General features: G+C 57.8%; 1 protein-coding gene across 1 annotated transcript in view; it reads right to left on the bottom strand.

The window, feature by feature from the left end:
* Positions 1–27,033, bottom strand: part of LOC117640291 (discoidin domain-containing receptor 2-like) — a 61,980-nt gene that overhangs the window by 28,339 nt on the left and 6,608 nt on the right. The window contains exons 2-3 of the mRNA XM_034376659.1: positions 13,614–13,749; positions 9,754–9,859 (exon numbers count right to left, since the gene is read on the bottom strand). Of these exons, the coding sequence (XP_034232550.1) occupies positions 9,754–9,859; positions 13,614–13,689 (182 nt within the window). The 5' untranslated portion in view covers positions 13,690–13,749. The remainder of the gene's footprint in view (positions 1–9,753; positions 9,860–13,613; positions 13,750–27,033) is intronic.

Here is a 27,033-nt window from a genome sequence, read left to right as displayed (position 1 = left end):
CCCGCCCCGCCCCGCCCGCCCCGCCACGCCCCGCCGACCAGACGGAGATGGCTGGCGCATTGTTTAAAAGATAGGCCGTCGGACCGGTGGCGGGTTGGCTGGTTGGCGGGGAGCAGAGCCTGGGAGAGGAAGGGAGAGGGAGGGATGCAGTGGAAGGGGTCAGAGCGGCGGCACTGCTCCTGCTGCTCGGGAATCAAGTCATAAATAATTTCCGCGACGGCACGCCGTGCACACAGCACAGCAGCCGAAGCGGCCCAAGCAGCGGCCCCCATTCTCGTCAGGATATGACGAGGCCTATCAAGATGCACGAGGCCAATTATTGCGCGATATTCTATTCCGTGTTGTGTTTTGATGAAGTGCTAATGCGACGCGTTCGTCGTCCTCGCCGTCCTCGTCGCCCTCGCCGTCGCCCACCCCATTTCCGTCAAAGGGGACAGACAACACGGAACATTCGAGGAGTGAGTGAGTTTCGAGTGACGGTCGAAAAAATTGACCCACGCCGTACCGCGCCGCGGCCCTGCAGCCCTCCGCCGCCATGGCTTCGCGTTCGCGAAGCGCGCCGAATTTTAAACTACATTCCGGCCGGCGTTCTCTGTGTCGCCGGCTGCCAGGGCCTAAATGGCCCGATTCGGGCGGGGCGGCGGGGCAGGTGGCACGGAATGGCCTGATCTTCCGCAGAACGGCTTGACTTCTGGAGGGGACTCACTCCACAGCGAGGGGTGACACGGATACACCTGTGTGCTACACGTGGGCTGTACCAACACACACACACACACACACACACACAGCGCCGGATGGCCAAAGTACAGAGAAATCGTGAGCGGGGCTGGGCAAACATGAATACAACGGGGGGAGCCGAAATAGGGAAGGGGTTCCCCGGGGAAGGGGTGGGGGGGACGGGAGGGGAAGGGAGGTGGAGGGAGATAAGAATGGGCTGAACGGAGGAACGTGAATCAAGAGAGAGCGAGACAGAGCGCTTGGAGCCTCCAGGCTGGAGGTGGCGCTGCCGCGCTGGAGGGTGCGGACTCTCCAGGAAGGCGCGTCGTCGGGACGGACATCGGGCCGATACGGGTTGCCGGGCTGCTGCATGCCGACGCTCCGTCTCTCTCGCACCCACACGGGCCCTACGGGGCGCCCCACGAGTGCGAGAGAGACGGAGCGACGAGGCGGTCCCTCGGAATCAGTCGGCAGCGCGACAGCCACGCCGACGGCCCTAATGTTGTAGTATTCATATTGGGTGACAGGCGCAGGAAATAGAGTTTAGAATAAAGCGCTGCAATGTCCTGCCTCGCCCCACGCTGCCCCAGGCTGCCCCAGGCCATGCTTCCGTCGCCCCGCCACTACCCCTTCCCCTCCCCTCGTCCTTCTGGTCGGCGGACGCAAAAAAGGAGCGAGCAGGGCCGCCTACTTGCTTGCGTCTCTTGCCGCCTCCGCCACCAATATTGACTCTGCGCGCAAACCGGCGCGCCGTGCCGGTGAGTGGCGGCGCACAGTGGGCCAGAAGACCGGTGGAAGCGGCCAAAACTCTAGACGCGTTTTGAGCTCCAGAGTCGCTAAACAGGACTCGAACCGAACGTGTGACCCCACCAATGGATTGCTCTCCGAACGAGGAATCCATTGGTGGGGTCACACGTCCGGTTCGAGTCCCATTTAGCGACTCTGGAGCTCAAAACGCGTCTAGGGTTTTGGCCGCCTCCACCGGTCTTCAGGCCCACTGTGCGGCGGTGAGGTCGGGCGAGCGAACGGACGGACGGACGTACAGACAGACCGACCGACGGACACGGTGTTCCGGGTTGCTTGTTTCTTGTTCCCCGCAGCCGGTGGGCCAAAGTCCCGTCCGCCACTGCCTGCAAAAACCATGGAGCGGGGTGCGGCCCGCACCAGCCTTGGAGATTACCCTACAGAACGGATTAAGCCCCAATTTCTGGCGTGTTGATCCGCCGGTTGGGGCGTGCCGTGCCGTGCCCCGCCTGGTCTCAAGTGGCCCCTTTTTCCCCGCTGCGTCACCTGGACCGCGCGTTCAAACAACATTGTACCGGAGGTATTCTCGATCGCCTCCGAGAAATTCGAGTGTTTGGAAGACAAGGGTTGGTCTCCGCTGCGTCCGCGAGGCTCCGCGACCCAACCGCGGAGGACGACAGAGAGATTGTTGTTTTTGTTGGTGCGCTGAGTGAAAGTTGTCTAAGTCGACCAGAAAGAGGAAATGAGGCCGCTGCTCTTCGCCAGGCCGGCCTGACTCCGCCCCCAGTAATAATACACTCGCCATTCCGTCGCCATCCGACGTCGACGTTCATTTCACCCTCGACTGGCCAGCAGCGCGGCCAACAACAGTTTCGGAACAAAAGACAAGAGGGAAAGGACCCGGGTTCGAGTACCGCCACCGCCACCCGTTTTCCGCGGGGTTCCCGCGGGTTTTCCGCTTCACGGCGTGCCCAGTGCATTAATAAAGCCATTAGCGCAACACCCCCGCCCCGCTCGCGGTGTCGCGCTGGACACTTCCCTATTTTCTCATGACGGCACACTGCAAGCGGAGAACCGCGGCCCCGGGCCCCGGGCCCCGGACTCGGGGGGCGTGGCCAAGCGTGGCCAGGCGTGGCCAGGCGTGGCACACAAATGAAGCCCGCTCAACCCCCCGGTAATGCCTTTTCGTTGTTTACACGTCCCTCAAGAGAGCGAGAGAGTGGCGCCCGCGGAGGGAGAGAGGCAGCGAGACAGCGACGCAGCTGCAGGTGCGTGCCAAAGACAGAGACAGATGGTGCAGGGCGTGCAGGGGGAGCCGGGGGCGGCTGGGGCGGCGAGACGGAACGCGGAGCCGAGGGCTTTCACGCGGCGCCGCGCGGCAGGTGCCCTCCGCATCACAGAGTAGAATGCAAAAAAAAAGTTTTAAAATAGTAACAAATTGAAACCGTAAAATAAGTTGCGAAAACAATGAAGAGAAAGTTGTTTCGTTGGTCCCTTTGACGGTGCGGTGCAGCAAATGAACGCACCCCGCCGTGGAAAAGTGAACCCTCTGGCCTCTGGCACTGCGTTCCGGGCGGTGGGACTACCGCGGGGCCGACCTGCAGGTGCTGGTGGCTGTTGGGCCCCTGGAGGACCAAGGGCACGGCACGGCACGGCACGGCACGGCACGGCACGGCACGCGCTCACATGTCGACGGCATTTCCTCGGGGAGGGTCTGCCGCTCGGTGGCTCGGCTCGGCGTTGCGCGGTGCGCCGGTACGCCCTGTCCATTTTCGTTGCCGTCTCATCGGCCTCATCGGGCCGTCCGCCCACGGGCAACTTTTGCCGCCCCCGCCGCCCCCGCCGTGCAGGGCCCTGTCGGGAGAGTCGGGGGGTTAATACCTCTCGGACCGCCCCGACGGGCCCCGCCAACAACAAGATGCACGGGGCGGGGCGGGGAGACGCGTGGTCATAACTCCCGAAAAGCAATATATTTTGCTCTTAAAAAGTGCAACAGCGGAAGAGGCGGCAGGCGCTTGTGTGTGTGTGTGTGTGTGTGTGTGTGTGTACAGCAGCGATGTGCAACTTTTGCACTCAGATGGGCCCTTATGGTGCCTCGCGAAACTGCGCTCCCGTTCACCACCTACACGCCCTTTCCAGCTTTCTCGCTCTTCCTCTCTCTCTTTCACACACACACACACAGCGCTTCGCAGACATCCCCCTTGGCTGAGCTTTATAAATATCTGACGAGCCAAATGTGGGGATCCTTGCCACATCCTCCAGAGCTTGCCGGCCCAGCTTTTCGTGGGACTTAGGGCTGCGCCGGGCGCTGGCCCGACCAAGGCCGAGCAGTGGGACTGCTGCGTCGGGACGGCGTCAGTCCGGGTGTACAAACAGCAGGAAGTGTCCAAAGGAGGGAGATTCGCAGAACCGTAAAACACGACCAGCTTCGCTGCCGCACCAGCCCCTTTGCTCTGCGAACCCTTAACCCATTCACACACACACACACACACACACACACACACACACACACACACACACACGCACGCACGCGCGCGCGCGCGACGCACAAAACATTTCACCGGAGACTCGCGGGCGTTTTCTTTTCTGTCACCAGGGCGCGCAGCAGGGATTACTACACTGCATTTTTAAAGGGGCCATTTCCCATGCAGGCCGATTCGGCCCCACCCCACCCACACACGTATTGTGGGGGTGTACTCTCTCTCTCTCCCGTGTGTGTGTGTGTGTGCGTGTGTTCGGTTCGCTGGTTCCATTTCGCCAGCCCGACCTGACCTCGGAGCAGGCTTATTTCATTCTCACCTCCTCAATAATCTATGGCGACCCCGGACCACATGTAGGCCGGGTAAACAGAGAGCAGAGAGCGAGATAGAGAGAGAGGGGGGGGGAGGGGGGAGGGCGAGAAGGGGCGAAGGCATGAAGTCAAGCCAAGTCTGCTAACGAGGCGCACAGGTACCCCGACTGCAACGCCTGCGACCGCGAAGGAGCAGAAAAGACCCCTCGTGTTGTTCTTGTTGTTGTTGTTGCTGCAGCGTCGACACAACAAGCTCGTTACCGTTATTTTCACAAAAAGGAACATAATTGCCTTGGCTCCGCTGCCACTACTAGTACTACCTTTTTGGCAGGGAAAATAAGAGTGTTTTTCTCCTTTTTTTTTCAGGAGGGAAAACTGAAAGCAAGGGAGAAACGAAATGGAGAAAAAACGCGCAAACAAAACGACGCCGAAAAGACCTGTTGGCTGGCGAGCTGCTGTCTACCATTTCCGGGAGGAGCGGTGCCGCCGCAGCGCCTGAATCAACTGGGCGCCGAAAAAGCCACCGAAAACAAAAACAACATCGAGAAGAAAGTGTCAAGTGGCGCCACCAACAAAGGCGAAGTGTAGGTCAACGAGCAGTTTGCCGGCCAGATCGTCTTTTGTTGTCTCTGTCCCTCGCGCTGGAAGTGCTTGGCGGAGTGGCGGCCGCGTCGCCGAGGGATGCCGGAGCAGCCGTCTCTCTCGCACCGCCACGGGACGGCCCGGCAGTGTGCGAGAGACAGGGCGATGGGACGCGACTCTCTGGGCTCGGCCCGGCCGCACTCGGGCAAGCTCCTCCACGCTGTCAAGGTCAGCGCGCGTTATCGGAAGCCGCGGAGGGCCGAAAGGGGTGGGGGGCCCAGAAGAGGAAAATCGCGGGGTTGTGGAGCGGGAGATCCGGAGCGGGGCAAGGATCAGGTGATCCGCTTCAGCAAACGAAAAAAAAAAGCTTTGCTAATCAGAGCTTCTATTATTTTCACCCCGCTGTGGCTATTCAGTAATTACGGTGTATCAGACCCACGCTGCCTGTCTACGGGGCGTTCCCACGCTTTACATTTTTTTTTTCTAAAAGCCCCGCTTCACTGCCCCCATTAGCCGTTTTTAAACAAACGCGCGTCGTCCCTTTCGAATAAATACTGATAAAGTGCCCGGCTCCTGACAGCCTGTCTCCCCGTGTCGCCACGACCCGGATCAGCGCGGTGATAATGACCCGGGCATTTCAGCTTGGGCATTATTATCTTTTGGGTCCGAATGTGTCTGTGTGTGTGAGTCCGCGTAAGTGTCAACACATTCAAAGAAATAATAATAAGTGCGTTTTGGAGCATGAAGCGAGCGAGGTGGGAAATTCCTCGTGCGGTATCTTTTAGAGAGAGAGAGAGAGAGAGAGAGAGAGAGAGAGGAGAGAGAGAGAGAGAGAGAGAGAGGCCGGCATTTTCATGCTCCACATGATTTACTGCTGATGGCACACGGTGTCGAATGGAGGGGGCAGCAGTGAAAAAATGTGATGTGACAGAAAGGCAGAGAAGCAAAGCAAGAAAAGGGGGGGATATCGTACGGAGGGGCCGCCGAGAGCAGCTGAAAGCTGGCTTCTGCTGGAACTCCGCTGAAAGCATGAGTCTTATCGCCAGGATCGTGCCCCGAAGCGAAAAAAGACACATCTTGCAGTTCCGCTTCGACTGGGCCGGGCGGCCCGGCGACACTCTGGACCACCCCTGGGCCAAACACACACACACACACACACACAGCGCATCGCTTACGTGAGCCCTTCAGGTAGTGCCTGCAGGGTACCCTCTCCAGAGGAGTTGCACAGTTGACGAAAGCACGGAAGGGGAACGGATAGACATGTGAGGCATCCTTCGCGTTAAACATACTGCATCGGCACCCCGAAAAAAAAAAGTTCCACGTGCCCTTTTACATCCATCAACGAAAGCAAATAGAGGAAACAGATTCGCGGTCATCGGATCCGATTGACGTGTTCCAGATTTCGACGAATCAATTTCGCTATTCGAGCCAATACACGATAATAAACGACCGTGTGCTCTCATTAGACTCGACGCTTCCCCGTCGAAGGGCAAAAAAGGAGGGGGGAGGGGGAGGCTTCGAGTGTGATGCAAGTCACACACCAACACGAATAACAACGCACTAACACCGACACACAAAGAGCAATCGATCAATCGCGCGGAAGCAGTAATGAAATTACTGTAACGGCAGCCGCAATCCGAGCGGGCCTGGCCGTGGCGAGCCGCCGTGCCGAAATGGATCCATCACGTGTCCGTCAATCATCCAATTAAACGGACCGTAAATCAATAGGCGGCTACACACACACACACAGACACACACACATGCCGCCAAAGGGCCACACGCCGTGTGTGTGTGTGTGTGTGTGTGTGTGCGCGCGCGCGCGCGCGCGTGCTAGTTTGCAATGTGTGAAGGCGTGTGGAAATGCGTGGAGGGCCGTCAGGTATTAGATGTTCTATTTCTTTATTAAATCCTTAGTGACCCTCCCTGCGTCCTTCTCTCCCTCTGTCTCTCTCTCTTTCCCTCTCGCGCGACGCGCTCAGGTGCTCTCTGGCCGCCGTGCACCTCTTAAGCCCTTGAGTGCAGGGAGCAGCGCACTGCAAGGAGGCCGGCTGGGTCTCCGCTGGGTCTCCGCTTGGTCTCGCTCGGTCTCGCTTGGTCTTCGCGCGGGCTAGCAGCATTTGCAGGGCTTCGCTGCGCTTCGCTCTCTTTGCGGGTCAGAGGAGCTTCTTCTTCTCTGTCCAGATTACCGACAGAGAAGAAGAAGAAGAAGAAGAAGAAGAAGAAGAAGAAGAAGAAGAAGAAGAAGAAGAAGAAGAAGAAGAAGAAGAAGAAGAAGAAGAAGAAGAAGGGGGAGGAAAGTGGCGAATCGTTCGGTCTCTGCGGGCCGGCGCGCGGGCCGGGGCAGCAGGTGGCGGCAGCGAAAATCACATTGAACCGGGATTCGAACCCGCGTCCCTCTCCAGAGGCCCGGCGCCGCCGCCGAGGTCACTGCGGTCGCGTCGGCCCGGCGCCGCGCGCGCACTTCAGTGCTGTGAATATTGGATGGAGCCCCCGCCGCGCCCCGCCGCGCCCCGCCCAACGAGCGCGTTCCGCCGCGCCATACGTCCAAAGTTGACAAACTATTTCGATGAAAACTTTATCCGTTTCGGTAAAAGGCCGGGCCTGGCAGTGCAAGTTATGGTGGAGACAATGCCTGGGCTGCGGCTAGACCGACGTGGGCGTGCATGCGCTGTGTGCGTGTGTGTGTGTGTGTGTGTGTGTGTATGCTGATGAAATCTCTTCTTCCGTAACCGTGGAAGAAAGAGGCAAAGAGGGTGTGCCAGGCGTCCGCTAAGACTCCTCCAGATAGCGCGACGGGCGTGGCGGCCTGGCCGATAGATAGCGGTGCGCGGTGCGTTGGAGGCCCACACGAGGCGGACTTCTCGGAATGGTTTACCGGCCAGAGGACGCGGAGAGGACACAATCAATCGATTCCGTTTAATGTCAATCAACAAAAAAAATAATGTAAAAATGAGCAGCGAGGAGGTTGTTTTTCTTCGACTTCCAAGAGAGTGTCACTACTGAGTTTTGATTTCTTTTTCCCTTCTCCGCCGCCCCCGCGGCAGACCCCAGCGGACTTCCCCCTTGCTCCGCCGCGAGTTGGCCGCGTGTCGATATATGTAGAGGGGGGGGGGTCTCTGAAACGTATCAGTGGCCTCTCAGGAAGCAGCATATTCATAAAGAGAGGCGAAGAAAGGGCGGGTCTGGAGGCGATAAGGGCGGCGGGGCGGGGCGGGGGGGGCGCCGAGGGGAAGACACAAAAAGGTAAGGTGATGATGTAAGCGCGGCTGTAAGCGGGACCGAACTTGGCCAAAGTGGGAGTATAGAGCGGTTGACGGGGCAAACTTTGTGGAGGGGAGGGGGGAGGGGAAGGGGGAGGGCTAGGCCGCGCCGCCACCGCGTCGTCAGGTGCCGTCTGTCTCAATCCACCTGACTCTGTCTGCGCTGATCGAGAGGCGGCGGCGCCACGGCGAAAGCACGCCCAGCGTCGCAGCCCAGCAGCGATCGGACGTTCGTTCGTTTCCGGAAGCGGAAGGACGCACGGAGGTCCAATTGCAAGGAGGGAGGGGGTTTTAAAGCCGAGGGGACGGTGACCGGGTCAGGGAGCCACCACGAAGTGAAAAGGGGCGGACGGGCAAGGTGCAAGTGCCTGCAAAGCGTGCGGCAAAGCACCAAGCGTCCCTTGACGCGCACCCACCTACGCACACACACACACACACCATGACGGCTCGCGCCGCTTGCTCCTTCACGGTGTTGGCTGCCCCACTTCCAAACTCCCGTACCAGCAGGGTTTAAGGTTTAGCGGACCTCAAAACGGACCACCAGCAGCAAGGGGTCGGTTCGCCATTTTACAGCCCGGCTGTTCCAACTACCGGGCGGGGCGGGGCGTGGTGTGGCGGGGCGGGGCGTGGTGTGGCGGGGCGGGGCGTGGTGTGGCGGGGCGGGGCGTGGTGTGGCGGGGCGGGGCGTGGTGTGGCGGGGCGGGGCGTGGTGTGGCGGGGCGGGGCGGGGCGTGGTGTGGCGGGGCGGCGGAGCGCCACTTCCACGTCGCACCTCCACCGGTCGGGACGCGCTAGACACTCCGCGGCAAGGGGCTTGAATAGTGCGCGCTTTATTTTGGAGTCTTCAATTCACACACACTCACACTGACACTCACACTCTCACTCACTCACTCACTCACTCACACACAGAGCTTAATACCCCGCTGCAGACCGATTGGCACTCTACCGTCCCATCCACTTAATGGCCAAATCGGCTGAGTCCTGCCCTGCCCCAGCTCGGCCGGCAAGCTGAAGGGATGAATACGGATGAATACGAAGCAGGGAACGGCCGGGGCAGGCCGGGCAGGCCGGGAGGCTGAAATGCGGTCCAGCTGCACTCTCGCGCACACACACACACACACACACACACACGCACACACACACACACACACACACACACACAGGCAAATCCATCTTACTCACACACGGGCAGGCGCACGGAGCCCCGGCAGCGCAACACGTATTTTCCCAGCCGGACCCACTATTTTCTTATTCTCCGAATCGGACGGAGATACCGCACCGCGGGCTGCTGCGGGCTGCTCGCTCGGGCGGCAGAAAGAAATGATGTTCAGGTGGAGGCGGACGGGGACGGTCTCCATGCCGTTCGCGCGCGCGGCAGGCCAGGTGCGCGGCGGGTAGTTCCTGGCGGTGTTGTTGTTGGAGCTGCGGGGCTGCGGCCGCGCCGAGGGCGGCCGAGGGCCAACCTCGCACCCTTGCTCAGCTGCTTGCCCGCCGCAGCCGTGTCCGCAGTCAGTACTTGCAACTTTGCACCCCGAGTACGCCCTCCCCCTGGAACTCGACGCGCTGCGGCCCGCGGCCCGCGAAGGCCAACGACGGCCAGCGAAAGGCAGCGAAAGCAGCCCCGGCCGACCAATGGAAAAGACAAAAAACGACACTCACCTGGCGTTCTGCGGCCCGACGGACTTGGCCTCGTACGAGGAGGAGGCCGTGATGGCGGTGTCCGGGATGCGGCCCGCCTCCATGCCCAGCGCGCCCGAGCACTCGCCTGCGACACAGAGAAGGCAGTTGAAGCGGCGGTGGCGGAAAGGGGCGCCTGTGGGGTAGGCAAGCCCGCCAGGCAGGGCTGGCAGCCGGCGGCCTACCCGCACGGCGCTCCGAGGAGAGAGTTTGGGGCGCGCTGCACTGTAGGGTGATGTATAAGAGAATGAGGCCCTCATTGCGAGACGGCCGTCCAGGCCGGGGTCGGGCCAGGGCCGGGCAGCCCGGCAAGTGCGCCCAACGGCAAACGGGACACTAGCCAAACTTTGTATGATACGACGGGCGCGTTGCCCCCACTTACCCCCACTCCACCACCCCCCGGCCGCTCATTCTGAATCGCTCAGAGTTTGCAAGACATCGGGGCGAACAATAAGGTTATCCCACCAGGAGGCTCTGGTTTCATGAAGCCAACTACACACGCTTTCGTGCGTGCGTGCGTGCGTGCGTTTGTGTGTGTGTATGTGTGTGTGTGTAAGCACGCGCAAGTCCAGTATGCGTGTGTGTGCGTGGCCCAGGTAGTAGTGCCAGGAGACCCGCCCAGGTCGTGTTGGCGTCGCACAAAGGCGTTGATGCGGGGCACAGCAAAGCTATTAGTCAAGAAGGTCTTGCGTGTGCGTGTGTGTGTATGAGCGAGCCCGAGAATGCTGCATGGGACAAACCGGCCACGTAGCGGCGAGAGTAGGGAGCAAGGAGGGGCAGGGGCCATAGGCTCCTTTGTTAAATTTGAAATTTAGTAGGCCAATGTTCTTAAAAAGAACGGAGTCATTATAGACACGCAGCGTTTAAATAATAAAAATGGGTCTTATATACACGCAGCGTGTATATAATATATATACATCTTATTTTCACGCAGCGTGTCTCCAAGGGCCAGTTTTATTATTTACACGCAGGAAAAGTTTTGCTGCGTGTAAATAATATTTTGGCTTTTATTTAAACGCTGCGTGTCTCCAAGGCACCAAAAATTATTGGCACGCAGGATTGTAAAAAGTCTTCCGACCGGCGAATGAGTCCGGCATGGCGGCTTGGTGGATGAGTGGGTCCGTGCTTGCACGAGAATTTTTTGGCCCGGGTTCGAGACTTGCCTTCTTCTCAAAAAATTTCTGCGTGTCAATAATGAAAACCGGTGTTGTTTCAACGCTGCGTGTTTATAATAAATTCACATGTTATTTACACGCAGCGTGTCTGCAAGACCCAGTTTTATTATTTACACGCAGGAAAAGTTTTGCAGCGTGCAAATAATATTTTGGCTTTTATTTAAACGCTGCGTGTCTCCAAGACACCAAAAAATTATTGGCACGCAGGATTGTAAAAAGTCTTCCGACCGGCGACTGAGTCCGGCATGGCGGCTTGGTGGATGAGTGGGTCCTTGCTTGTACGGGAATTTTTTGGCCTGGGTTCGAGACTTCGTCTTTCTTTCAAAAAAATTCTGCGTGTCAATAATGAAAACCGGTGTTGTTTCAACGCTGCGTGTTTATAATAAATTCACATGTTATTTACACGCAGCGTGTTTGCAAGACCCAGTTTTATTATTGACACGCAGAAATTTTTTGAGAAGAAGGCGAGTCTCGAACCCGGGCCAAAACATTCCCGTGCAAGCACGGACCCACTCACCCACCAAGCCGCCATGCCGGACTCAGTCGCCGGTCGGAAGACTTTTTACAATCCTGCGTGCCAATAATTTTTTGATGCCTTGGAGACACGCAGCGTTTAAATAAAAGCCAAAATATTATTTGCACGCAGGAACATTTTGTCCCACATGGCCACCGTCGGTGGACGTCTGAGGGGAAAAATCCTGCGTGTCAATAATTTTTTTCTGTTATATGCACGCTGCGTGTACAAAAAGGTCCAATTTTATTATTTAAACGCTGCGTGTATATAATATTAGTCTAAAAAGAATTAAGAAACAATTTTAACCATTTTATGGGGGAGCCATTAAATGTGACGAAAGTTCAAACAACTGCCGAAGCGGTGCCGTGGTGAGTGGATGGCGTATGTCAGCGTGAGATTGTGTGTGTGCGTGCACGCGTGCACGCGTGCGCGCGTGCGTGCGTGTGTGTGTGTGTGTGTGTGTGTTTTTCTCCGCGTGTGCGTGCGTCAGTGTGCGCGCTAGTGAATATGACGGGGCGCGGGTCTTAACTCACAGCGGAGTGTCGTTTAGGGGGCTGCCGTTAAGTACCGAGACACGCAACTTTGCAGGAGAGGGGGGGGAAAGGGGGGGAGGGGGAGGGGAGAGGGGAGAGGGCCGCGCGCGCGCTGCAGGAGGGAATTCAATGATGCAGTCGAACTAAACGGGCCGCCTGAGACACGCTTCAGGCGGAGCGTGAGACGAGGCGGGTCCTGTCCAAAAGCCCCGGTGATATTTAAAGATATATTCAAGGACGTTCATAGATATTCATATTCCCTGAACACAAAAATAGCTATCGATTGCCCGCTCATGCTTTTCTGTCCATAGTGGCGGCGCCTGCATCGGTACAAAGCGCAAAGCGCCACAGTGCATCGGTTGATTGGCTCGGAAAACAGTGTGGTGGAGAGAGGCAGGAAGCGGCGCCAGATCGTCCTCTCTCTCTCTCTCTCTCTCTCTCTCTCTCTCTCTCTCTCTCTCTCTCGTTCGCGCGATTGTCAATGAATAATGCGGGATGAAAGGGTTTCGGCCACACAATATGCAATCAAGAACGCGTAAACAAAATGCGAGAGTCGTCTGCTGCCGCGGGGGCGGGGCGGGGCGGGGCGCGTTCGAGACAATCGCATTCCTCATCGATAAAAGCGGGCCTCGTTATCCCGAGGAGTGTGAGAGAGTGAGTGAGAGAGTGTGTGCGTGAGTGAGAGAGGAACAGTCGACGAGATCGTGCGCTCGCGTGAGCGTGTGTGCGAAGACCATTCCGTTTGAAGGACTTTTGGTTTCGTTGACAGGGCGAAAGGAGAAGCCTCGCTGGCGCTCGCCGGCATTGGCAGTGGGTCAGGGCGCCCGGCCGTCGGGTAGTTGGGAAAATTTGATGGGCAGTTGAGGGGGAAGAAGGGGAGGGGGCAGCGGAAATGGCCGAGAGTGGCGGGGGGATGCACAAAAGCGGTGGGGAATGTAAATTAGCCCAATCATTAGGCACTAATGACTGTGATTGTAATTAGCCTGCCTGAGCGCGCGAGTGCGAGAGAGACACACTGACACACTTTTGCGGCCTCAAGGCAGCTCGTCTGAAAGTGCAGATGCACGCCGTTTCGTTTCCCCACCCGATCGGGGCGAGCCGGGCGAAGGGCGACCTCACCCTGCTTACCACGTGCCCTGAAAAACGAGGAAAAACCACTCCGAATTTCTCCCAGTTTTTCTGTTTTTCTTGGCAAACTCTTTTTATTTTCAAGGGAAGCGCGCACGGCATGGCGCCACCCCTCCAGCGGGGCGGTGCTGGCTGCCTGCAGGGCGGTCCACGCTGCGGCCGCTGCGGCGCCCCGCCGGGCCGGCAGCCCGAGCTGGCAGCCTCAGACAAACGCCGTCGTAATTGGGCCGAGGTGTTGTATTGGGGGAGCAGAGGTGACGAGTGTTTCCGGACTAAACAGACGCGGCGGCCACCACCAGGTCAAGAAGCGCCCCTCGCCAAGCACGTCACCGAGGCCCCCGTCACCGAGGCCCCCGTCACCGAGGCCTCCGTCACCGAGGCCTCCGTCACCGAGACCGGGAGAGTCTCCCAGCTTGATGCCACAAAGTCGGAGATTGGTTCAAACAAACGAACACAGTGAAAAAGGCGTATAAAAATGAGACTACTGCTTACCATCCTCCTTCTCGGCCTTGTCCGCCTCCTCGGCGCGCGCCGCGGCCAGCAAGCACAGCAGCAGCACGGCCCTCATGGTGGCGGTCGCGTCTACCTGCCGCCTAGGACGCGCCGGGCCCCACGCCAGTCCATGGATCTGCGGAGGCAAAGACACAGGTTGTAGTTCACTGCTGGCATTTCAGTCGTCTGTATACAACCACACTGAATCAATCAAAAGAAACACTGTTGGAATTTTATTTATCGAATTTACAAAAGCCTTTTAAACAGGTGGAGGGCGAACTTAAAAAGAATATATAGGTGAATCGAATTCAGTGGGACGGGCGGTAAGCTCTACAGGCCTCGGCACTGGGCCACGACCGCGGGCGGCTCGCCTTGGAAGGGCCGAAAAATTAAGACACTGCGCCATAAATCAGCCGCGTCAGCGAATGCGGTGAAATATGGGGCGGAGGTGTTGCAGGGCACGGGAATGCAAAGGACGAGTGAAAGGGAGAGGAGGGAGGAGAGAGAGAGAGAGAGAGAGAGAGAGAGAGAGAGAGAGAGTCAAAGAGAGCGGCAGGGACACAACAAAAAGGGAGACGGGGCTCGCCTCTTCACCAGGTGTCGGCCTATTTAAGATCCCCTATCATTATTTAAATGAGCGGCCCGCCGTCCCGAAGCCTCTCTCACTCTCTCTGTTTCTCTCTGTCCCCTTCGTTTGCGTACTGTTAACAGAAGAACGGCGCTCATCCCACTGCTGGCAGTGTCCCACCCATACGTTTTTAATCCTTCTTGGATTAATACCGTCGGGCAATAACCAGGCTGGCGCGGCGGGGCGCTGCAAAGTTGCACAAGCGAGCGGAGTAAGAAAAACACGGAAAAACACGGCGCCGCCGCACCGTGGCTCTGTACCGCCATTTTCCCATTTTCTTTTCCCCCCCGCAAAAGTGTGTGCGGTTTGTTTTTCTCTCGTCCCCGCCGACTTTTCAGCGCGAGTCCACGCGAGTGCGCGCGCCGGCCGATTGCGCGGGTCGGGGTGAAGCACGAATAACGAAAAGTGCGAGGGAGGGGGGAGGGGGGGGGCAGAACTAGGTAAGTTTCTGACAGGGCCCCTGCCCGGTCAAATTAGTGGGTGAGACCGCCTCTCTAATCCAGGCTGGCGAAATCGATTACAGGGGACAGGGAAGCCCTCAAGGAAGTCGTCGGACAAATGCACCTGGGCCACCACGCCCCAGCTGCCGCTGACTGGGTTGCCTCGCCCCCGGTGTGCCCCCGGCGTGGCGATGCAGTGTGTCCTCCTCGAGGGGGTAACAAGGCGACTAACAAGGGCCGGAAAGGGTCCGACGGGGTGGGGCCGGCCCACTCCACGAGCATGGCGCCCTTGGCGAGCTTCGCCGGGAACAAGGGCACGGCGTTCGTGGCGGTTCGCGCATGCCGGCATCGCGTCGTACGACGCCGGACAACGGACAGTACATGAATTGCGTCTCATTTTATTAAAACTTTAGCATGATATGTTTATAGTGCACCTAATTTATGTAATTAAATTGTATATAGATTACATATGTACGAATCTGTCAATGGTCAACATTGAGTATGCGCGGTCGGGCTCCAGTGGGACTCCAGTGGGACTCCAGTGGGACTCCAGTGGGACTCCAGTGGGACTCCAGTGGAGCTGCAGTCGGGACGTTCCGGGCTCCAACGGCTGCGCTTTTTAATTTCCTGGCGCGGCACTCCCCTGGCCGTCCCGTCCGGCTGTCCGCCCGCCACGCCACGCCACGCCCCGCCCCGCCCCCCGTGGTCCATCACGTCCAGGACTCCAGGCCCGCTGGACTCCAGGCACGATTCGCGGCTCCAGACGGCCGAATCCGCCCATCCAATACAGACGAGCCACGCGGCGGAACCGGACCATAATCACGCCAGGCAGATCGGGAGGAAAACTCGGTAATATTTTAAAGGGCGAGCAAGAATAATTAGCGGTCCGGGAAACTCGGACGCGACGGAAGTCTCGCGCGGAGAGGTCCTTGGAGTGATTTAAGCATCGAGTAGCGCAGGCACGGCGTGGAGGAAGGTGTCTCAGCTGCAACCTGGCTGCGATGTAGTTGGAGACGACGAGACAATCAAACAGTCGCTCCAAGTTTGCGCCCTGCTTCGCCTGCTCGGCGTGCTCGGCGCGCACCGATCCCAGCGGGACCATCCGGGCGCCCCCTCTGCCGACGTCCCTGCACCTTGAGGGCCTGGAGGCAAGCCTGGAGGCAAGCCTGGAGGACCTGGAGCCGCCGGATTATGGCGCCACTCCTCATCACCGCTTGCCGCTTCCGTGTTAATTTTTTGAAGCACCGCTGGGACGCTGGAAAACACCGGCCGGGCGCGACGCAGCGCGACGCTTCAGCTCGCGCCTTTTGTCCCCGCGCTTCTTGTCCTTGTCCTCCTGGTCCTTCTTGTCCTCCTTGTCCCCCCGGCCGTTGTTCCTCGCGATTATCATTATTTTTGCGACCCGATTCTTGATTCGGCCCGTCTTGCCGCGGCTTTCTGTTCTGTGTTTTCCAGCTTTTGTTCCTTCTCTCCTTCGTCCCCCTCTCTCCTTTTGTTCCCATCCCTCTCCCTCTTCCTTGCGGCCCGCGCGGGCAGCGGGCTGGGCCTGCAGCTTCGAGATAAGGCGGCCTAAACCTGCGCCGCTTGACCGGCGTGGCCAAAGACACCGCCAGACTCCACAGTGAAATTCAGGCTGGAAAAAAAATCAGAGTGAAATTCAAGCGGCCGGAACAGGGGAGAAAAAAGGGAAAAAAAGACAGTCGCGTACAAACACGCGGCAGGCACACTGTGCTCTCATCACTATCTCTCTTTCTCTCAGACGGGCTCGATGGGGCGTCCCGCAGAGGTGCGAGAGAGACAGAGCGCGGTGGAATCAGCCTACAGGGTGGCAATGATATTGAAAGAGCGGCGGCAGTAGTCGTAATCTGGCCGGCGCGCTAAAAGTGTTGGAGGGTGGGAGGGGGGAGTGGTTTTACGCAAGTAGGGCCGCCTGGCCCGGCCGGCGGAATCACTCAAATATAAGAAAGGCAGAGTGGGGGGAAGCGAAAGTGATGCGAGCGGGGTCGTCGTCGTGGAGGTCCGTCCCAGGAGGCACCTCGGGGTGGTCTTCCCTCCATGAATGACTAGCGCCAGGCGCGCGGCGCGACAGGCGTGCCACGGCCTCCCCTCCAGCAAATCCAGGGCCCAGGGCGGCCACCGCGGCGGCAGCCGATTTATTTGCAAATGTTTCTTCCGCTGCGGCGTGGCACGGCTTGGCACGGCTTGGCACGGCACGGCCACGGCGACGCGGAGGCGGCGGAGGCCATGGCGAAGGGGAAGGGGGGGGGAGGAGGACCGATGACCCTATTAAAGAGCAGGAATGTGTAACAGTCTTTAAGCCCCATCCATCTCGGCGATGAGACGCGCAGAGATCCGCACTACTCCCAGGCCCTCGCCGTCCATATATCCCCGTGTCATCCTGGCTTCTTTCCCCCGCCCCTCTGGGGCCGCAGGGGAGGTGGCGAGAACAAAAGAGGATTGAAAACCAAGATTCAGCCCTCACGCGCGCGCGCCCACACACACACACATGCGCACACACGCACACGCGTGTGGACATGAGACATCGATCTCCGAGACACGCGGCGTGGGACAGCCCTGCCTCAGCCCTGCCGGCACGCGCGCCCGTGCGTGACGATGCAAAAAGCGCGCGTGTTTTCGAAAACGGAGCGCCGCCGCCCCCGAATCCCCCGGCACCACCAACAGAGGCGCAAAAAAAAAAAGTACTTTGAAGAATAAATAAATGTGGAGGAGAACGGTCCGCCGTAGATTGGCTGCTTCGAGTGGAGCCGAGAAAGCAAGCAACCACACCGTAAGCGGTACTACAGCCGTGGAATGGCGGCGGGGGAAAGGGGCGGGATTCTGGATTCTGGCACTTGCTGTCAAATCAATAACATTCCCCGGCAGACCTGCTGGGGACGGTGCGACCGCCGCCCCGTCTGCAGTCCGATCCCGGGCGGCCCTCTGCCGTCTCTCTCGCTCCTCCACGGGGCGGTCCGAGAGAGCGAGAGAGACAGAGCCCCGGCTGCTGGGGCCCAAGCGCCCTGGCCCTCTGGATGCGTGCTGACCCGGGGACGCTGGGCCAGGCGAGGCGAGGCGACCGAGGGCGGTATTCAAAATGAAATAATCTCGGGTTGCGTGCGGTGCGGTGCCGCGGTTTGCGCCCTTGGATTTTCCCTTTTGCTTTCCCGGCAAACTTTTTCATTCTGTTCTCTTTGTTCGGGGCGCTACAAGTCGGGGATTCCGCGTCGGGTCAACGAACACCCCCGCAGCAGTGTGGAAATCGACAGTCGCAGATAAGCTGCTCTCCGAAATGATTTGAAAGGAATTTTTTGGAAGAGAAGTAATCATTTTGACTGGGGATCATCACGGTCGATCACGTCATTGCGACATGATTAGTCAAATCGACTGGAGGTTCAGCCGATTCTGCTTACGTTTCTGAGAGTGTGGTGCTCCACACGGGGCTACCTCCATTGTTAACAATCAATTTAAAACTCGGAAAGTGCGCCTCAAAATTGTGCAGTATGCGGTAACAGTGGTGATCAATGGAAATTTTTTCCCAAAAATTTTTAACAGCGTCACACACTCTCTTATGACCAACGGCCGCCGAATTTCGCTGAAGTGGTCCGTTTTAAACGACCCGCCTCCTGCGGGCGTGCTTGTGCTCGCACCAAAACGCCTTGCCAGCGAAACTGCACACGGGAAGGGTCACGCACATTACATGCAATAATTATCGGAATCTCATTACGAGAGGGGTCCATGACCAAAGGGACGACAAAGTTTGGAGCAAGCAGGCTGCACTGGTAAGGTCCCCGGCCAGCCGGCCGCTCCGGAGGCAGCCCTGTCGTTATTCGCACGCGCCCTGCAAACAGCCCCGCGATGTGGTGGCGATCACCAAGGCGGCGGATTCAATGTGCTTCTCAGCATATTTTGATGGAAATGGAGGGTCGAGCCCTCAGAGCCCTCGCCAGTCATTATGAGAGAAACGACGTCGGATTACGGGGGGCGGTCCGCGCCGCATTCAAATGGGGAAAGGCTACCTTGGAGCAGCGCGTTAAATGCTGGTCGGTAGCTTTGGCTTTTCCACCAACTCGATGCAGTATTTCGATACCTTCGACTACCGTTCGCCAGACACGACTGACGTCAGCCGCGCGGAAAATAGTTGAATCGCTTTCTCGGCGAGCTTTCGGGACGTTTCGGTTTGCCTTCGCTTCGCCTCGCTGAAGGCCAACGCCGCCGCCGCCGTCTGTCACCGCCGTTTGCTGATATTTGCTGCGACACTTCAACCCTTCCCCGCCGCGTCGCCGCGTCTGAATCTGTTACCGTCTGACAAGATTAATGCGACAGGTGGCTGATGGCTGATATTGGAAAATGCAGCGCGCGTCGCCGCCCTGTTTATTCCCGTCCTCCTCGCACACCCGTTCCGTCCTTCTCTCTCTCTCTCTCTCTCTCTCTCTCTCTCTCTCTCTCTCTCTCTCTCTCTCTCTCTCTCCCGTCCCCAGCTGCGAGGCTGCACCTCCGAGTAAGTTGCAGAATTGCCTGCATAATAGACGGAGCGCCGCGCATCCTCCCTCCCCCGTCTTCTTATTTTCGAAACCAAGGAGGAACGACGTGTCCGTTTTGAGAAATGGTCCCGCTGCTGCGATTCCACTTGACGCTCTGTTTTCCCATCGATTTTGCATAGTCGCCTCGCTCCCTGATAATCGGACAATATGGATGCCCCTTCCCCTTTCCCGGCACGCACGCACATGGACACGAACACACACACACACACACACACACACACACACACACACACACACACACACACACACACAGGGAAAAGAAAGCGGGCACGCGCCCCAGGAGGGAATTGATAAAAGATTCGAAAGGTGCAGGAGGGGCGTTCCCCCACGCCTCGCTACGGGAGACCCGTGCGCGTCTCTGCGCGTCTTCTTAGCAGAATTCATTAAAACGAGAGAGAAAACTCGAAAAAAAAAAAAAAACATGCGACCGATCCTTGTCTATTGCATTTCACCCATTACGAGCCGTTTCCTTCGCGTATTGTGTGCACGAGACGTCAAAATGAATAATGTGATGTTGTTGGCTCTGTGTGTGTGTGTGTGTGTGTGTGTGTGTGTGTGTGTGTGTGTGCTCCTGGCGCGATTAAAAACATGTTCCTGCAACGCGTGCATCTATCAGTGTGTGAACAGGCCAGCAGCCGTGACCTACCATCATCTCCGTCCTTCCCCCTTCTCTCTCTCTCTCTCTCTCTCTCTCTCTCTCTCTCTCTCTCTCTCTCTCTCTCTCTCTCTGCCCAGAGTGAGCACGGAAGCAAAGGCCGAGCAGCCGGGCCCATGCTGCGATCGGTACCCTGCCCAGCAGGCTCGTTTGTGCGTGAGCCGCGGCCCGCTTGTGTGTGTGTGTGTGTTGGTGTGTGTGTGTGTGTTTCGTGTTCGAATGGGTACGTGCGAGGGAGGAATGCCGACAAAAAGACGTGACCTGTCCGTCCATACGAGCAAGAGAGAGAGGGAGAGACAGAGTTTTGATCAAACGCAACGCATATGTCTCAATATACGAATAAATCCAAAAGAATATAATACGGAATTTTTCTAAAAAGTTGTTTTCTTTTGGCGGCGATTTAAACCGGTGCTTGATGAGGCGTCATAACCTGGCGACTGCGGCGTGTTCCCACGGGATGCCTTTCCAGGTTTCTTTTCTGGAAAACAAGCAAGGAGTGTTCGTGAGAGATGCGCCCGCGAGATTAATTTAGAGTCCGACAGAGATAGCGTCCGAGCGACGGCTCGGCACGGTAGGCCCTCTAAATGGGCGGCAACATAAAAATGAGGTGATTATGAGTTTGGTTCGTGTCCACTGCCCATCAAAAGTGGCCCTCCCTGCCGGTATTGCCGATTTCAATAATTTTCCTTTTAAAACAAAAAAAAAGTCTCTCACTTTTTTTTACAAGTTTCACAAGTCACTTGTTTCACAAGTTTCACTTGCATTTCCTTTGCCAGTGCTGTTGGTAACCCACTCTGTGTGGGCCAAATATTGCAGTGCAAAAACAAAAAAAAAGGGGGTCACAAAAAATTTTGCGCGTATAGAGCGGCGCGCCAGAGATAACAAGTGCTTTATGCGCTTGCCGCGGCCGCGCCGGTTCATTCCTCTTTGCATTTTTTTTATTATTTTTTATTTCGAGAATCGCGATCACATACTAGCGCAAGGATGCGTACCTCTGCGTGTGCGTTAGTGTGTGTTTGTATGTGTGTGTTTGTGTGTGTGTGTGACCGCGCGCGCAGTGAACCCATGAATCTTGGGTCGCGCGTCGTTGAATATTGGTCCAGGCGATGCGGGGCAGGCCGGGCAGGGCATGGCGTCGACGGCGCGCTATCTCGCCGTTGCCTTCCAGCGCCTTCTCCAGATACGGGAAGCGGACTCTGACACGACTCCGCCATCCCGTGCCTCACCTCGCTCACCTCGCTCGCCGCGGAGGCTCAAAGTAGCGCCATTTCTCGAAATAATCTGAAGCTGGCAGCGACGGCCGCGCACGTCGAGGTCAGGCTCGGGACACGTAAGCGGCCTGTCACGTCGACGTCCCATCTTCAGGAGGCAGCCATGCCAACCGCACGAGAGAATTTTGTTTTCTCCGCGGTGCTGGTATTTGAACCTTTGAACTCGGCGGCCGGCGTGCAGTCGTCCGGATAGGCGCTTCGCTCCGCCCGGCAGAGGAAAGTCTTCGGGCGCCACTGATTGGCTGAGCAATCCGAAAGCCATCAATGGCCGGACGAGCTATAAGCGGCTGCGCGGCTGCCGAAGATGTACCCGGCCGAAGTCAGGCGGTGTGAGGCGCAACCGACGCGGCGCCTCGGCCGGGGGGGGGGGGGGGGGGCTGTCCAATTCGTGTTGGTTACCTCATTCCCGGTCATCAATTACAGAAATGAGTTACTTGTTGAGGCTGTCGGCGAGCGGGGCGTCATAGCACGCGGCGCGCCGTGACTGCACGCCGTCTCACCTCTCTCGTCGCTACACTGCGAGCCGCCCCCTCCCCCCTGAAAAATGCATTGCGATTAAACAAGCCCGGAGGGGGGAGGGGGGCGTAACGACGTGGGGGGGGGGGATACAGCAGTGCGTGTGATGGCGCGTCGCGACCCACCTAATGGACGCATCAGTTATTGGCGCTCGCTCCGTCTCTCTCTCTCTCTCGCACCGTCTCCAGCGGCCTCTCGCTGTGGCTCTCTCACTCTCGCAAACGCGCGCGCGCACACACACACAAACACACACACCACACACACACTCGCACGCACCGGCTCCTACGGGACAGGTGCATTGTGGCTCCCGGGATGTCATGTTCAGCCCGTATTCTCTCCATGATGGGTGTATCCTAGGGGACTTTGGGTGGATTCCGATGAGAGAGAGAGAGAGAGAGAGAGAGAGAGAGAGAGAGAGAGAGAGAGAGAGAGAGAGAGAGAGAGAGAGAGAGATGGGCCACGTGAAGGAGGACCCCGCTACGTTGCATCTCCACGGTCCGCAGGGGGTCTCTCCTCGCATGCACCTTGCACGGGTTGCACGCTGCTTGGCCGGCTGCCTGCCTGGCTGCCGGGTGTGTGGCCCGGACGACGAGGACGGCCGAGACAGGCCCCACAACATGCTCCTCTAATCGACGTCCTATCTCTCTCCTTCTTCTTGATTGTGACCTTTTCCTGCTCCACATCAACACACCGGCCGCCCGGGATGGTCAGCGGCAGCGCCGGCAGGAGAGCGGCTCGGAGTATGCACGACGACGGGTTGTTTATAAAAATAATAAATATAAATAAATAATAATAAAAGTAATAACTGAAAGGCCCACAATGTTGCGCTTACGACCGGCGCACACCGCTAATACCTTCGGCATCAAAGGGCTCGGGCCGCTCGGCATCGCGCCCCGAATTTACAGCGCCGTAATCATGTTTGACGAGCGACATCGCGGCCAGACTTTATCCAGCGGATGAAACGGGCGGGACAGACGAGGCAGGCAGCCAGCCGAACCGTCACCGCGCTGTCACAACACGCACAAAGCACAGAGTCGCGCGAAACGCAGGTCCCGTAGTCCCGCACAGTGGGCCAGAAGCCGGTGGAGGCGGCCAAAACTCTAGACGCGTTTTGAGCTCCAGAGTCGCTAAATAGGACTCGAACCGAACGTGTGACCCCACCAATGGATTCCTCGTTCGGAGAGCTATCCATTGGTGGGGTCACACATTCGGTTCGAGTCCCATTTAACGACTCTGGAGCTCAAAACGCGTCTAGAGTTTTGGCCGCCTCCACCGGCTTCTGGCCCACTGTGTCCCGTCCCGCGGACTCGTGTCGTCTGGCCGCTCTCCTCGCTGCCCTACGGCTAGGCGCGGCGGGGCGCGGAGCACAGTGGGCCAGAAGGCCGGTGGAGGCGGACAAAACTCCAGACGCGTTTTGAGTTCCAGCTCCAGAGCCGCCAAAAAGGGACTCAAACCGAACGTGTGACCCCACCAACGGACTGCCCTCCGGACGAGGAATCCATCGGCGGGGTCACACGTTCGGTTCGCGTCCTGTGTCACGATTCTCGAGTTCAAAACGCGTCCGGGACGCCTGGCGGGTAGGCAACCCAGTGGCGGCGGAGAGCGCCGGGACTGCCTACCACGCAAGGGGCTCCGTCAGGCCACAGTTTAATAGAAATTTGCACCCACTATTAGATATCACACACACACACACACACACACACACACACACACACACACACACACACACACACACAGACGCGGCTCGCGCCACAGGCAGGCCACCTCGGGCTGGACCGGGCTGGGCTGTCTGCTGGCCGTTTGCCTGACATCTTTATTAGATGGCTCAGCCATGGCTCCGGCGGCGGTACGGAGGGGGAAGTGGGGGGGGGGGGGGCTGCAGCCCAGCAGCAGCAGCGCGCTTTGGCTCGGCCCAGACTCATTTGTTTCAATACTCCGGTGCACTGCAGCAACACAGCGGCGTGGCGGCGCGGCGCATCAATGGACCGGGAAAGAGGACCCGACTGCGTGTCGTAGTATTATCGTACGCCGCGGATGAGAATGAATGAGTCAAAACGGCTTCTCTGCGGCCGACGCGCGCGGATTAAAAATTTTTCGTCTCGACAGGTGTGTGTGTGTGTGTGGCTGAAAAGCTGTTTCCTTGGTTCCCTTCGGGCGGGAGGGGGATCCACCTGTCAGACTCCGCGGTATGGATACGGCATTTTCGGGTGGCCGCCTCATGCGCGCGTCGCTACCAGAATAATTAATAAGTACCCCGCAAAAAAAAAAACACGAAAAAAACGAGCAAGTGCCACTTTGGCGAAAACAACAACAACAAGAGTTGTCCGCTTGTTGTCCCACCTGCGTCCCGCCGTGAATGATTATCCGCGCGATGTCGCGGCGAAATATGGCCCGCCAAATTGTCGGCGATGACGTCATCATCATGGCGTCACCCGAATTCATTAGCCGCCCTTGTAACCGGACCCCGTCCCATGGATCCGTTCGGCAATTACAGTGACGAGACGGACTCAGGTGCATTCATCTCGCTTGCCGCGGTGCAGCGGGCCGACTGGTTCCGACAGTCGCTCTGTCTCTCTCGCACTCGTGGGGCGTGCCGTACGGGTGCGAGAGAGACAGAGCGAATCGTCGGAACCAGTGTGCTGCCGCGGAGGAGTGCGAGGCGGCGAATTTGGAAATGGTAGAGATAGGCATCTCGCGGTGTAGGGTTTCAGGGCGTGCCGACCGCCTGGCCACCGCCTTGCCCGGCCGCCACTACTGTTGGTCCATCTGCTGTAAAGTTCAAGGCGGCGCCGCGTCGGCCGATGATTCACGACGGCCACGCTAACGACGCGGCACGCGGCGCCAACCGCCTCGCTCTGTCTCTCTCGCACCCCTCCGCGACGCCCCATGCGTGCGAGAGAGACAGAGCGAGTCCGCGACGCGCGGCCGGGATGGGCAGGCAGCGTGGCGGTGGCCCTCGCGCAGAGGAAAGCCCGTCGAGGATGGTTTTACAAACAAAAGTGCGCTAAATTTAAAATTTAAAAAAAAGCACAAAAAATTGTAGGTTTCCAATGAAAATTATGCGTTTCTTTTTGTACAAAATTTCGAGCAGATAATTCAAAAAGAGTCAGTTCACTCAGGTAGAAAATATTGAAATTTTAGTATAGATTGATTCCTATTTGAATGACTTAAAAAAAAATGAATTTCATTTTTTGGGGAGTTGATTCTTGGGTACACTTGTAGCCAAGCTCATCCGACAGCAGTCGAAACAAATCACGATCCCTGACCTCGTGCCTCGGAGGCGTCAGGCCTCGCGGTGATAGTCTGCCTCCAGTCGTTATGATTATGCAAATGAGGAAGCGAATCCCTCCTCAAAAAAAAAGAATAAAAGCCGTAAGAAACGCTATCGGTTCCGTTTACTGCTCGGATGTGTCGCGCGCGTAAACAAACCCGTATTCCGGACACGGCCGCCTATAAACGTAATTTAATCAAACCAATTAAGTGGCATCGGGTCCGTAAAGCGTACGACGCCGGACGGGCTGCACTGCCGGCCCCGGCGCGCTCTAGCGGCGCGTTTTTGAACCTGTCGTGAAAACGAATTGCGCGGAGAAAGCCGTCGCGAGTAACTGCGAATAAGCGTTTGCGTGTTGACAGTCTGCAGCTCATTTCCATTCATCAAAAACGCCGTCTCTCTCGCACTCGGGAGGCGCGTTCCGTGCGAGTGCGAGAGAGACGGCGCGGCGCCTGCAACTGACTGCAGGTGGTCCGGGGCCACAGCGGCGCCGTGATTCGGTCGACAGTTTTATCTCCACTTTATGACTCGCATGCCCGCGTAAAGCCCCTCGGCCCGGACAAGATAACGCACCCGGAAACGCTTCGGGAAAGAGAACGAGAGCAGAAATTAGAAATCTCGAGACGAGAAAAACAAGCCGCCGTGCCGCTCCAGTCCTTGCAGTGGGAATTTGGCACGCCTCGTCAATCTTACGTGGCTCGGGAGAGAGGAGAGAGAGAGAGAGAGAGAGAGAGAGAGAGAGAGAGAGAGAGAGAGAGAGAGAGAGAGAGAGAGAGAGAGAGAGAGTCACTCAAGCGCGTTTACTGCCAACGGGCAACGAGAGAGACAGACAGAGAGCGAGCCGAGAGAGAGAGAGAGAGAAGTACAGCTCTTTACAACTGACCAGAGGGATCCGGTCCGCCAGCAGTCCTTGATATTCGATATGGTATGGGAAAACCATTCATACCGAAATGGCACGGGGCGCGCGCACACCGTGGTGCACGATGACGGGGTACACGGCGTGGAGAGAGACAGAGAAAGAGAGAGAGGGGTGCTGAGAGGCGCGGTGCGTGTGGTGGGCTTTAGATTATTTTTCCCGGGGAAATTTCTTCCGCTGTTTTGGCGCTCACAAAGATAAGTGGGCCTCTTTTCTTTCCTCTTGGGTACACCTGCTTTTCTCCGCAAACTGGCTCACACACACACACACAGACAGACACAGAGACCCGTAGGACCGCAATGGACTGCTCCAGGACCAATTTCCGAGGCAGTAAAATGCGTCGTATAGTTAGTGCGCCAATCGACCGGTGCACGACGGCCGACCGGACCAAACTCGTTCAAACTGCAGCAAACGCCTCAAAGACTTTTTTTCTTCTTCTTCTTCTTTTTCTTCTTTATTTTGCACCCACCTTTTATTCTTCTAACATTAAGTGCCGCCGTAGCTGCGCGCTGCGCGTGTGCTACTTTTTTTTCCTACCCAGCGAAAACTAACATCATGTGTGCGTGTGTGTGTGTGTGCCGCTGCAGGCGGTGCATGGGAGGCGCACCGTTGGAAAACGCGGCGTAATTCACCTAATTATTTTTTGATCGCCGATCGGCAGCGCATGCTCGCCATGCTCGCTCAGGTCGTACACCAAAGCCGTTGCCAAGCCGTGCCGAGCGGCGTCCAAGCAAATACGAAACAGCGCGACGCGGCGGAGCGGGGGGGAGCAGGGGGGCCCGCAACAGTTTACCGACGACCGGCTCGTCAACCTGTGCGGCAGCAGCTGCGTTCACGTGTGTGTGTGTGTGGGGGGGGGGGCGTGTAAGTGCGTGTGTGTGTGTGAGAGAGAGAGAGAGAGTGTTGTGTGTGCGCCGAATAATGCCCCGGCCAGATAAATACAGATGATATCGGATAGATGTCATTCCCGGCGCCGCCAGAGGGGTGAGTGTTCTGCGCGGGGCACTCGCACACACACACACACACACACACACACACACACTCACACAGACAGGCACAGCGACGCGGAGGCGCACTCACCCACACAGGCACGCAGCGGCCATAAAAACACAGGCGGGAGGCCTGGCGCGTAAATATCATTGACGTCCAAAGTGACGGCGGGGTTTCCCGCCCCCGAAAGGC

This window comes from Thrips palmi, unplaced genomic scaffold (genome assembly GCF_012932325.1).
Source record: "Thrips palmi isolate BJ-2018 unplaced genomic scaffold, TpBJ-2018v1 HiC_scaffold_12, whole genome shotgun sequence".
Taxonomy (NCBI): domain Eukaryota; kingdom Metazoa; phylum Arthropoda; class Insecta; order Thysanoptera; family Thripidae; genus Thrips; species Thrips palmi.
The sequence above is the reverse complement of the archived record's forward strand: the minus strand, read 5'-3'. Positions and strand labels throughout refer to the sequence as shown.